This window comes from Maniola hyperantus, chromosome 6 (assembly GCF_902806685.2).
Source record: "Maniola hyperantus chromosome 6, iAphHyp1.2, whole genome shotgun sequence".
In the NCBI taxonomy this organism is placed as follows: Eukaryota; Metazoa; Arthropoda; class Insecta; order Lepidoptera; family Nymphalidae; genus Maniola; species Maniola hyperantus.
The window spans coordinates 4,302,738-4,316,008 of record NC_048541.1 but is presented as its reverse complement, the minus strand read 5'-3'; the positions used below and the strand labels follow the sequence as shown (position 1 = coordinate 4,316,008).

Here is a 13,271-nt window from a genome sequence, read left to right as displayed (position 1 = left end):
TTTTTTGTGACAAATATTTTTTTTTTACTAGCTGACCTATTACCTTATAGACCTTACCTTACCTTATATATAGACCTTATTTTTAAAAATATTTCTCTCAGTAAGAACCAGACCCGTACTTCAAGGAATATTATGAAAAAAGAATTAGCGAAATCGGTTCAGCTGTTCTCGAGATTTACGATATATAGAGATTTTTATTTATTTTTATCTAACTTGTTTATAAATTTACAGGTCAATACAACAAAAAAAAACTATATATAGTATATACATACAGAAAAACTTATCACTAAAGAACGAATACCTACCTAGTCCATCTTTGGCTTTTCTTTATTACTTTTCACTACAGTAATTGTATGTACAACATTGGTTCCTACAAGTAGTAGGTAAAAATAAACAATGAAATATTTAGATAGGTTCCTACAATACATCAATTTCTATTTCCGCCGTGAACTCGGTTGCTACAATTTCCCGCCTTCATTTCCTCGCCATATTTTCAAGGAAACCACGATTTATTTTCCTTTAAGCGTATTTCTAGAGGATTTTATGTATCCAAATCACGATTGAGAAAGTTTTCGTATAACCTCGCCGGAAAGAAAATTACTTTTGGAAATTGACGTGGCAATAGCCTGTCGCAACAGAACTCTGTCGCAAGAATGTTGTGACTTGTATATCTCTATCGTAATTCAAGATGGTATCCCTATGTAGTCCGTAACAGGGGGGACGCTCCGCAAACCCGCACGTCACTCGCGCTCGCCCGCACCGGGTTAGCGCGGGGGCTGTGCGGGTGTGCGGGGCGTTCCCTCCCCGCTTGCAATTTCAACCTGTTGCGTACTTTTAATGTTAACGTGTCAGCAAAAAAACCAGCCAAGTGCGAGTCAGAACCGCGCACCGAGGGTTCCGTACCTACTACAGTCGCATTTTTTGTCATTTTGTACGATAAATCAAAAACTATTTAGCATAAAAATAAATAAAAATCTGTTTTAGAATGTAGAGGTAAAGCCCTTTCATATGATACCCCAGTTGGTATAGTAATCTTACTTTGAAAGTTGAAAATACTAATTATATTTTGTTCATTAAAATATTTTAATTTTTTTTTCGTAATGTAACCACAAAATCACGGTTTTCGGATTTTTCTCATTACGTGTGCTATAAGACCTACCTACCTGCCTTTGATAATTCTAGGTCAACGGGATGTACCTACCCTCTAGGTTTCTTGATAGACAGACAGACAACGAAGTGATCCTATAAGGGTTCCGTTTTTCCTTTTGAGGTACGGAACCCTAAAAAGCAAACCAAGTTATAAATAAAATTAAACCAAAAACACAACTAAGGACACCTTTGTATGATTATAATGTACTAATTAGTGTAAATAAACTAGGGAGTAACCATGGTCGTACTCTTAGAGACGTTATAAGTATCTACTTTAAAACCTTTTTGGAATTAACTTTCGCATATAAAACAAATGTTAAACTAAGTGCTTACATCTGCTTCATACCTACTCGTTTAAAATTTAGTCCCCAAGTTAGGCACATCTGATCTTAAAACTTTTTGGATTTAAGGGAACTTTTTACACTTAGTAAGAAAACGAGTAAGATGTATTCCCCTACATAAATGTCTCGATTTGACTGAGCAAAGTCACGTCTACTCGATAGATCTCATCCCAAGTTGGACTGCACCACCTGCACCAAGGAGCTACCGATAGTAGGTATAGCAAAGTTTGGGACGGTGCTCCTACGAGGAGCACCGTCCTATACTAATGTAACTAATTAATAAATATAGGGTATTCCTAAGCACATAATAAAACACAATAGTCGTAACTCGTAATAGGAAAGAGGAAAGCCATTGTTTTCAAAATGGAAGCAAACAAGACATCAAACGATTGTTATTTCAATTCACAAATACATACGTACCTACCTACTCGTTTGTTATTTCACTAGGTATAGCTTTTCTGAATAGACCGCGTTCCCTAAGATTTTTTTTTTGTTTTTCTGCTATGAAGAGTATTTCTTTTTAATAAATAGTAGTCCCAATATTCCAATAATATTAATAGTAGGTAAGTGCTGGAATGGCGACCTCGCACTTGAAGGCGTGCAGCGTTGGATGACCCCCCACTAGGTGGACGGACCTCATCAGACGAGTCGCATGGAGCGCTGGATTCAGGCGGCGCAAGACCGTAGCGTGTGAAAGTCTCTGCAAGAGACCTGTGTCCAGCTGTGGACGTCTATCGTTTGATGATGATGATGATGATGATGATGATGATGATGATGATGATGAGTCCCAATATTTAGCAACTAATTAATGTTTGCAATTTAGAAAAGGTCTGTAAATTATTGACAGCTACATTGTGATTTTAAAATCAATCACCTCTGATTGGCTCATACTCTCACTATTGACTCAGAATACATAATATTACAAAATCATTTTGTGGTTAAAATGTACAAACAATTACCATGATTGAAATTAACACAATAGGTACGTATTAATTACAACTTTTGTGCTAAATACTCCAATTATACTTTTTCGGCGGTTCCAAATTTCAATAGCCAGCCAGTTATTGGACACAGATGACAAAATTATTTCGAACTATTTATTTGCATGGTCTTATCAAGACCTTCCACATATTATCTGATTAGTGATCATTTAATTTCATTATCATTACAAAAGATACCGATATCTTAATCTCTTGTAGTACCACTAAATTAAATGTATACCTATCAATATTTAGTTCAGCGGGATTTTGCCCGCGGGCTGGTGTTTGAATTTTTTTTTGTGGTAAGTTTTTTTTGTAGCTTGTAGGTATATTAAGTTTCGAATATTTTGCCAATATATATTTTCGTTGCAATTACAAAGTCTCTTAATTCTTATAGTTACTTAGGAACGTCTATTGTAATTTAAAAATATTTTTCGGTTTTATTTTGAATCAGCTATTGTAAATTCAAAATTATTATAAGGGAAACGTTATCGAATATTATAATAATAGAGAATTATGGTAACAGAGAACTGTCCGAAATAATTTTTCGCCGACGTCGTCATCGTCGATGGATAGTCTCTGTCGTCAACTGATAGACTTCCACTGCAGTACATGGTCCCTTACTAGCAACTTTCATGCATCTTGGTCTTGCGCTACCTGGATCCAGCGTCTCCTGGCAATTCATTTGATGTCTGTCTACTTAGTGTGTAAAAAAATTGGAGATATTTCAAAACGTGCCACCCAGAGCAAGTGCTAAATCTCTCAAAATAAAATCCTGAATGATATTAGCACTAAAGCTTCAATAACTAATCCACTAAAAATTGTTATAAAGTATTAGCCCTTATATTTAAGTCTTTAGTTTTGGCTCAAATATTTAGATTATAATCTCAAACGTACCGCGTGTTTTTGATTAAATATTAATTATTGAGGCTATCACAGTGTAGGTAAATCAAGCCTACTGCCTACGTAATTTGCCACACGAGGACGCCAACTCGAAAGACTGACGCACCGCCCCGATCTTAACTTCATAGTTATAGCACCTGACACACCGACTCGTTACCCAATGACCGACAATTCAACAGACAGACCGGACATACTCGACATAGCTCTTCTAAAGAACATCGCCCTTCAGGTGAGTCCTTTGGAGGTGCTGTCCGAGCTAGGTTCAGACCACCGTCCCGTCCTAATGCGGCTAGGACCCCCGCCCACCGCGGCCCCCCCGACCAAAACAGTCATTGACTTCAAGAAGCTCTCAGAGCATCTTAAGTCTATAGACTCTGTGCACATCTCTCAAATCCCTGACATTATAGGTAGTCTAGATGAAGCGCATGCAGCCTCACTGCACCTTACTAATCATATCCGCGATGCTCTAAGCGCCTGCTCCCGACAGATGCCGAACGGTTTCACCCGTCGACAGTTGCCGGACGACGCCAGAGAGCTCATCACCATCAAAAACGCTAAACGTAGAGCCCATGACGCATGTCCTAACGCCGACAACCGGAGAGAACTCTGGCGAGCCCAGAGGGAGGTAAAGGCTCGCCTTGCCGAACTCCGCGACGAACAATGGGACAGGAAGCTGAGTGAGCTCAAGCCATCGCATGTAGCCTACTACAGCCTGGCGAGAGCTCTCAAAGCCGACCCTGTCTCGGCCACTCCTCCGCTTTTACGTCCCAATCAACCACCCGCCTTTGAAGATGTCGATAAGGCCGAATGCTTGGCTGATAGCTTAGAAGCCCAATGCTCCCCGAGCACCATCTCTGTAGACAAGTCCCACATAGAACTAGTCGAAAACAAACTAGCATCTATCTTCTCTTCCGCCCCAGGTGGCGATCCAATCCTCCCGACGAATAGCGGCGAAGTTCGTCAAATTATCAAAGAATTTCACGCCAAAAAAGCCCCAGGCCCCGACTCTATTAATAACAAAACACTAAAGTTACTCCCCGATGTATTAATCAACCTCCTGGTTGTCATTTTCAACACCCTCATGGCGGGATGCTCCTTCCCCGACAGGTGGAAAGAAGCTACCGTTATAGGCATCCCCAAGCCAGGGAAACCTAGGAACCTCCCTACTAGCTACCGCCCCATTAGCTTGCTCAACACCCTTGGCAAGGTGTATGAGAAAGTCATCCTTAATCGACTTAGGTCCGTCGTAGAGGAGAAAAACCTCCTCAACGACGAGCAATTTGGCTTTCGAACCAGACACTCATGTGTTCATCAAGTGCACCGCCTCACGGAGCACATCCTTCTCGGTTTCAACCGATTCAAAACGAGAGGTATCCCAACGGGAGCCCTCTTCTTCGATGTAGCCAAAGCCTTCGACAAGGTGTGGCACGCCGGCTTGATCTACAAGCTTTACCATCTAGGCGTGCCCGAAAGACTCGTACGTTTACTACGAGAATTTCTCACCAATCGAACTTTCCGCTACCGTCTGGATGGAACCCTATCCTCCCCAAGACCTCTTCGAGCAGGAGTCCCTCAGGGCTCCCTGCTCTCGCCACTTTTGTACGCGCTGTACACCAGCGACATTCCCAGATCCCCTCATGTTCATATAGCCCAGTTCGCGGATGACACCGCTCTATACAGCTCCGACTTAAACTACCGGAACGTTAAAGCTCGACTCCAAAAGGCAGTCAGTAGCCTAGGCCACTGGTTCCGCCTTTGGAGGATAGAGGTTAACCCGGAGAAAAGCGCAGCAGTGCTCTTTCAAAAGTCCAAAAGGAAATCACAATACAAACTTCGACAGACTGAAATAACTCTTTACGACCGCCCCATTCCCTGGCAAACTAATACCAAGTACTTGGGTGTAACCTTTGGGTGCGTCCACATCTGGCGAATGTGCCGCGAATGTGCAGCTCGCGAGCCGTTTGCGAGCTGCCCGCGAGCTGCGCGCGTGCATTTTTGTTCGTGAGCCGCTCCTGCGCCGCCCGCGCGCAGTTCGCGCGCAACCTATGCGCCGTACGCGATCAGCGAGCGGGCGGCGCGCTAGCGGCTCGCGTCTTCCTTCCGCCCGCGCCTCAAGCCCCGCGGCCCGCACCCCTCCGCTCAGTTCGTTTCTGATTACTGGAGGCTAAGTACGTGTTGTCATGGAGTGGACGGAGGATAATTGTTTACGCTTAATTGAAACATATAAAAGATTTCCAGTTTTGTGGGATCCCAAAGATCAATATTACTATAGAAAAAATCTAAAAAATGATGCGTGGAAAGAAATAGGTGCTATAATGGGAAGCGATTATGAACAATGCCGTAGCAAACTGTTAAGTCTTTTATCTTCTTTTAGAAGAGAGAAAGGAAAAAGTAAAAAAAGTAAAGGGACAGGGAAAGGTGAGTAAAAACTACTTGTTACTTTTTGTGTTTTATTTTATTAATTAAATTGACTATGTAACTAATATTATTCTACATATATTTTTAGGTGCATCCGAGACTTACAAAAGTAGATGGTTTGCCTACGACGCTTTTTCCTTTTTAGCTGATCGGGATAAACCAAGGAAACGTTTAAATACTGTAAGTAATTAAATCAACAATATTTATCTTGAAATGCAATACGGCCTTCATTTACACAATAAGAAGCAATCTCATCTCTTATTTCGTTTATTTCTCTGGAATATCTTATTTGTGGTGTTTGAATATTTGAAAGAGATGTGAAATTAGGTACGGATTGATTGATGTACATATTAGAATTAGTAGTATAAGTATTGGTGGCGTTCAGTTTCAAATAATTATGCAAGTGAATAATACTCATAACGACCACTTCAGCAACTTCTGGTTTTAATATCATGGGTTTTCTAAGTACCCTAAAAATGGATGATGCAATGCCAAATGCACTTTCAACAATTCTGCGAGCTCTGCTTAATCTATAGTTAAAAATACGTTCCGGAGTGCCTTTACTGTGGTTACCGGAGTATGGTTTCATCACATGTTTATCTAGAGCAAAAGCGCTGTCAGCAACAAAGAAGTAGGGTATCGCTTTAGTCCTATAAGGTAATGCTTGGTAAATTTAAGGTGCCATTTTGCATCATCTTGTAGAACTCTGTATCTTTGAATATCCCTCCATCAGATATACGCCCCTGGCAACCAACATCAGCAAACATAAATTTATAATCTGAGTCTACCAGTGCAAACAGAACAATACTAAAAGTAGATTTGTAATTATGATATTCAGTTCCACTTTTCGGAGGTGCCTGTATGACTATATGTTTACCGTCTATTGCGCCAATGCAATGGGGCAAATGCCATTTATTTTCGAATCCTTTACTCACTTCTAGCCATATATCTGGTCTCCTTGGCACCTGAATAATAATAATATAAATATAAAAACATTATTACAGGAACAAGCAGATACAGAACAAGATAAAGTGGATGAGGAACAGGTACAAGATGATGGAATAAATACTGACACCGAAAGCAACCTGTCTTTTATTGAACCTCCGCCGCCCAAAAAGAAAAAATCGACGGATGATAAAATCGTAACTGAAGCCCTACAAGTTTTAAAGACTGCTACAGAAAAATTGAGCGATAATTCCAAGTTGTCACAAGAAGTACATTCATTTATAAATTTTATTGGAGCCAAAATGGAATCTTATTCACGTTTAACAAAAAATATGGTTCAAAAGGCAATATTTGATGTCATAATGAAAGCCGATTCTGGGTACTATAATTATCAACCAGATGTGCAAGGTTATACAACTTATTCTCAAAGTGCTTCTACGTCCAGACCGCACAGTCAGGAAAGTAATTATTCGACAGAAGATACGAATGACAGCCTCGATGATTTGTTTCAATATTAATACTTTCTTTTCGTAAACTTATATGTTGCTTATAAAAAAGGCTATTTGATTTTTAAATAAAAATAATTGGAAAAATACTCACACGTACGTTTTCCTTTAAACACTTGATAATCGCCAAACACACTTCAGGAATAATAATACTTATACTTTGCTTAGAAATTCTAAAAAGGTACTGCAAGCTTGTGTAGGAATCTCCAGTGGCCAAGAATCGTAATGTCAAACTTAATTTATTTTCAACTGAAATTGGTAGCCTAAAATGCGTTTCCTTTTTAGCAATCTTGAAACTAACCATATGTAGAAGATTTTGATATAATTCTGGTGACAATTTTAAAAAATTGGCATAGTGTCCGCTTAATTGATGGCTTTTCAACTCCGCTACTATATTCTGTTTTCTTTTAAAAATAGGATTTTGCCACCAACGCCGTTGTCTCTTTTTTTTTCCTTTTTATCAGTAATATAATAGCTAATGATGCAGCAATTATATTAAAAGCACTAGTGTCGTCCGACATCTTCGGAAGTACTGAGCCAGTAAACGGAACTGTAAGCGCGAGAATTGAGTGCGCGCAGATCGCGCGCCGCGCGCTCGCCTTTTACGAGCCTTGCATGAGTTGCGCTAGAGGCGCACCAAACCATTGCCGTGACTGCACGCGTGCAGCTCGCGGGCAGCTCGCAAACGGCTCGCGAGCTGCACATTCGCGGCACATTCGCCAGATGTGGACGCACCCTTTGATGACAAGATGAGCTTCGCCGCGCACATTCGTAGAGTCCGCAAGAACGCAGCGTATGTGCTCTCCCGGCTTTACCCCATGATTTGCGCAAAGAGCAAAATGTCACTTCGACATAAAGTCACGCTATACAAAACGTGCATCCGCCCAATAATGTCTTATGCCTGTGTTGCATTTGCACACCTGCCGCCCTCCTCTCTCAAACCTCTCCAAGTCCTACAGAATAAGTTTATGCGTACGGCCACTGGCTCCCCGTGGTACATGCGCAACGTGGACCTCCACAGAGACCTCCAACTCCCGACAATAGCTCATTACTTTAAACAGCTTTCCAAAAATTATTTTGAGAAAGCCATTAGACACCCCAACCCCCTAATAGTTGAGGCAGCGACTTACACCCCTGACCGAAACGACCCCCCCAGATAAAAGACGCCCTAAGCACGTCCTTAACGACCCCGACGATCAAATCATGACCGACAATGCACCCTATCTCGTAGGGCTACACAATTCAACCTCATCACAGCGTCTTCGCCGGCGAAGACGAGGTCCCCGATTTCTAACGTCACCCGGACGTGGGCTCACGCCACGGCCTCGGGGGCGTACGGACTAACCAACAAAACCGACAACTCCACCCATCCCAACGTCATCCTAAGCCGTGGTCCGAGCCTCACAGGAGGCGCCCTTAGGAGGACGTTGCCCCCCGACCTCTCGAATTATTTCTTCGAGCCCTAGGGCTCACCCCCAGGCGGAGCTTCGCGCTCGCCAACCCCCCCGGTGACGCTGTAGCGGCCAATAGGGCCTACGCAGCATAGTCAATCCGAAACAACACAAAAAAAAGTAATTTTTCTTGTAATAAAAGTTATCCATTGTAAAATCTTTATCGTAATAATCTGTAACTATTATGATAACTGATTAGATTGGGAAATTGAGATTGATAAATTATGTAAATTCTCCAATTTGTTAGTTTTTTGTCGTAATTGAGTAAGGCTAATTTGCGCTATAGATAAGTTGTTTTACAAAGTAAGATTTTTTAAATCGTTAGTCAAAGCAAACACATTAATCAGATAGATAGATTCTGCGAAAGAGGAGGAATTAAACGAAAAGGTCTCATGTTTTCTAATCATGTTTTACAATAATATGATTGTATATAAATTAGGTTTAGGTTTAAACAATTTAATTTATTACCCAATATATTATATATACAAGAGTTATATAAACTTAGATCGAGATACAATGAACTCCATTGCATATAATTACACTGACTTGTTTCTTGTTTTTTTTTTTTTTTTTAGCTAGCCTTATCTAATTACTATATAAATCATGACCGCGTGGAATGGTGCCAAGAATACTGGCTGCATTTCCGCGCTGGACAGCTGGGTTTAAACTAAAACGTAAAATATTTCTTTCGACTATGAAGGCATAATATTTTAGGATTTGCCTGAATTGTCTAACTCGTTAATAAAAATGATATAAGTATTTTATTGTTATTTATGACTTCCCAACTGATAGAGAGATTAAAAATAATTCTTGAGCCAAACGATAGCATAATATTTAATTAACTTACTGATAAATAACCGAGCGTTTTCGTGTATTGCAGATAATCAGGGGGCACGGCAGTGCCCCCGCCAAGACGAGCTAAACTAAAGGTTATACATTTTCGGAAGAGATCTAGATTCTTTACTCATGTACAATGTTGGGGATTATAAATCGGCTTCAATCACGTTGCAACGGATTGACGTGATTTTTTGCATGTATATAGATAAAGACCTGGAGAGTGACATAGGCTACTTTTTATCCCGGAAAATCAAAGAGTTCCCACGGGATTTTTAAAAACCTATTTCCACGCGACGAAGTCGTGGGCTAGTATAATATAATATTTAGATACTTCGTGATAGTTAGGCTATATGGTGCGGTATTTAGTAATTATGCCTTATCTGTCTAATTCGATTATTTTGTTGACTTGCAGGTGAACTGAATACCACCTCAAAATGGCGCAGGGCAACTCCTCAATGGAAATGGGGACCAGTGACCAGGTAAAATCTCCTTTTATACTATTATTTATAATTATTAGTAATTATTGATGAGTAAGCCCTTATCTGCGATCTTATTAGGGTTCCGTAGCTCAAAAGGAAAAAAGGAACCCTTACCTATAGGATCACTTTGTTGTCTGTCTGTCCGTCTGCCCGTCTGTCCGTCTGTCCGTCTGTCCGTCTGTCCGTCTGTCCGTCTGTATGCATAATATATATTTATTTTTATGCATAATAGTTTTTCATTTATCGCGCAAAATGTCGAAAAAATACGACTGTGTACGGAACACTGGGTACGCGAGTCTGACTCGCACGGTTTTAATATACTGGTATAAGTTGATCGATAATAATAATCTGTGATGAGGTTGTATATCCCCCGGAAGTGTGGTGGTCGAGGCGTATTGAGCGTCAAGACCATGCATAACCGGGAGATAGCCAACCTCAGAACCTACTTTGAGACGATGAGGGGGTCCCCCATGCATAGAGAGGTCATAGAATGTGATAAAGGACTCACCCCACTATCCTTAGCCCAAACCGAGTGGCAGAAACCGATGGTACTTAGCACCTCTGACCGGGAGGCCGTATGGAGGGAGAAGGAGCTGCACGGACGTTTTTTTAAAGCTCTTAATGAGCCACACGTAGATAAAAAAGCGTCCGTGCAGTGGCTGCGCTTTGGTGACCTCTTCGGGGAAACCGAGGGTTTTGTCTGTGCGATACAAGATCAGGTGGTCAAGACGCGGAACTACCGAAAGTACATTCTGAAGGATGGCACTCACGACATCTGTCGAGCTTGTCGCCATCCCGGCGAGTCACTCAGACATGTGCTTTCGGGATGCTCAGCGCTTGCCAACACTGAGTATCTGCACAGACACAACCAAGCAGCCAAAATCCTTCACCAAGAGCTTGCTTTGAAGTACGGTCTCCTGGATGAGAGGCTGCCGTATTACAAGTACACACCGGTGCCGGTACTCGAGCGCGACGGAGTCCGGCTCTATTGGGACCGGTCCATCATCACGGACAGGACTATTCTAGCGAATAAGCCTGACATCGTGGTGGTGGACCGGGCACAGTCGAGGGTGTTTTTGGTGGACATCACCATTCCGTATGACGAGAACCTCGTGAGAGCTGAGACGGAGAAAAAGCGCAAGTATCTCGATCTGGCTCACGAGGTTTCCGACATGTGGCATGTGGAGTCCACTGAAATCATCCCAATCGTCATATCTGCGAATGGGTTGATCCCAGTCAGCCTCGCTCAACATCTGAGGCGACTGGGTTTCCGTGGCAGTTCGCTCGCAGCCAGGATGCAAAAAGCGGTCTTGCTGGACTCGGCTAGGATAGTCCGCCGATTTCTACACCTGTCGCCCTGACCCCCGGCCGTTTGGTCTCCCCTGCCGGGGTGTAATCCTCCGCCCGGTACAAATATGTATGTATGTAATGTTTATGTAGGTTTATTTATTTTTATGTATGTAAGTATATTATAACTCCTTTGGCTTTTATATGTATCTATTTTGTACACGGGCGTGAGAGTAGATGTATATCCATAATAATAATAATAAATAAGCCTTTTATTACTGAAAAAGGTACAAATTTACAATATTATTACAATTCTCAATGTGTAATTAGATACATGCTTTTAGGTATAAGTACATAATATAGTTGCTTATAGTTACAGTAAACAAGTTGGTTTGCAATATTTTCTGGTTTTTGTTTTATTTTATAGAACACAATTTATGAATTTATTAATACATCTGATTATTTTTCCGACCCAAATGTCGACCAATAGAATTGCACCATTCGACGTCACGTGGTACAACCTACATGGTATTATACTGATAATTTTTTGAAAATTTTCTCTGGTAGTTGAAGTCCACACGTCAAACTGACAGGTTGAATTCAATTGTGAAAATTGGAGATTTTGGCCGACATTTGGGACGGAAAAATAATCCCCCGAATACCACACGAGCTTCAAAATTATCTGGCATTTCCCTCAAGGTTCCCTGCAAACAAATAAAGTCGTCAAGTTTTTCAGGTTAAAAAATCACGAGCGCGAAGCGCGAGTGATTTTTTAACCTGAAAAACTTGACTCCTTCATTTGTTTGCAACGAACCTATCGGGAAATACCCGATAATTTTGAAGCTCTTGTGGTATTATAAGTGAATATTTAAAATTTTTGATACTAAATCACAATTTTTAAAAATTTGAAAAAACATTTATTTTTATTTTTATGGTAAGCTTAGACTTATTATGGTATCTATTATTATTTGCTATGTATAAAAGTTGTATAATACTAATTTACAATTCAAATTTTTATTATTTTTATCATTTATAACAATATTTATATATAACAATTATCTTGTTTTTTATTATATAATTTATTATTATATTTTTTTTTTACTATGTAAAAAAGGTAGGTACTATGTAAATCTTACATTGCATAATATATTAATCTGAATGTTCTTATTTATATAGTGTTATGCCCATTGAAATTTAAATACAATTTGATGAAATATTACTATTCTATAACTGACAATAAAAATTAATCACAAGCAATTCTCTTTCATAATAAGTAAGTATATAGGTTATAGAATTTATAATTGGCATAACGTTCCACATACAAGTAAAAATAATGTTCTTTATAATTTTAAGAAAATATTTACATACATGCATATAGGTACAGTATTGTGTGCTTGTAAGTGAAGATCCTTTTTACACCACAGTTGATTCCTAGTTCGTACTTTCTAGTAGTAAGTAGTAATATTATAATAGTGTGTAGTTAGTATCTAGTAAATAGATAACTATTTTATTATATTTAAGATGACCTAATTATGACAAGTATATTTTTTAATTCCATGTATTAGAGAGTTAAATACAGGTACAAGAACTTACAATGTAACTTAAAATAATGGCAATACCAGTATAAATAATTTATTAAGTTTTTAGTAATCCTATTTAAGTAAATATTTTTTAACTATGGTAAGTACTGTGTTCTGCTATTTTCAGTTCGCCTTTTAGGCGAAGGCCTCCTCCTGTTGGTAATATTTTTCTTAATATTATATGTTATTACTCTTAGTCTTCTAGACTTTCCATTTTCACCATCAGAAGGGTTGTAGTCTAGCACTCCCACGGTGACCAGCCGGCTTGGGAGGCAGAGAGGGGCAATCTTAAGTTTAAAGTTATTTTTGCTTTTGAATTTTATGCTGTTTTCGTGACATTTTGTTATTTTTGTTGAATTTTACGTTATGATGATTTGTCTCCAAAGGGGAGGATA

At 39.9% G+C, this 13,271-nt stretch overlaps 2 protein-coding genes and 1 long non-coding RNA gene across 3 annotated transcripts in view; 2 read left to right on the top strand and 1 right to left on the bottom strand.

The window, feature by feature from the left end:
- LOC117982780 (venom dipeptidyl peptidase 4-like) overlaps window positions 1-13,271 on the top strand; it is a 45,280-nt gene that overhangs the window by 11,954 nt on the left and 20,055 nt on the right. The window contains exon 2 of the mRNA XM_069499333.1: window positions 9,943-10,009. Coding sequence (XP_069355434.1) covers window positions 9,965-10,009 — 45 coding nt within the window. The 5' untranslated portion in view covers window positions 9,943-9,964. The remainder of the gene's footprint in view (window positions 1-9,942; window positions 10,010-13,271) is intronic.
- Window positions 5,878-6,891, top strand: LOC138402453 (uncharacterized). The gene is made up of 2 exons (XR_011236830.1): window positions 5,878-5,971; window positions 6,796-6,891. It is a non-coding gene; the product is annotated as an uncharacterized lncRNA (long non-coding RNA).
- LOC138402452 (uncharacterized) lies at window positions 5,965-7,957 on the bottom strand. The gene is made up of 2 exons (XM_069499081.1): window positions 7,337-7,957; window positions 5,965-6,756 (listed from the first exon to the last, which is right to left on the bottom strand). The coding sequence occupies exons 1-2, from the start codon at window positions 7,544-7,546 to the stop codon at window positions 6,442-6,444; spliced, it is 525 nt and encodes a 174-aa protein (XP_069355182.1). The 5' UTR covers window positions 7,547-7,957; the 3' UTR covers window positions 5,965-6,441.

Excerpts from the sequence above, each read along its gene's own strand:
- LOC138402452 (XM_069499081.1), bottom strand. The coding sequence starts at position 7,546 with ATGGTTAGTTTCAAGATTGCTAAAAAGGAAACGCATTTTAGGCTACCA. Across the intron at positions 6,757-7,336 it reads GTTTAAAGGAAAACGTACGT|GTGCCAAGGAGACCAGATAT; the intron begins GTGAGTATTTTT and ends ATTATTATTCAG.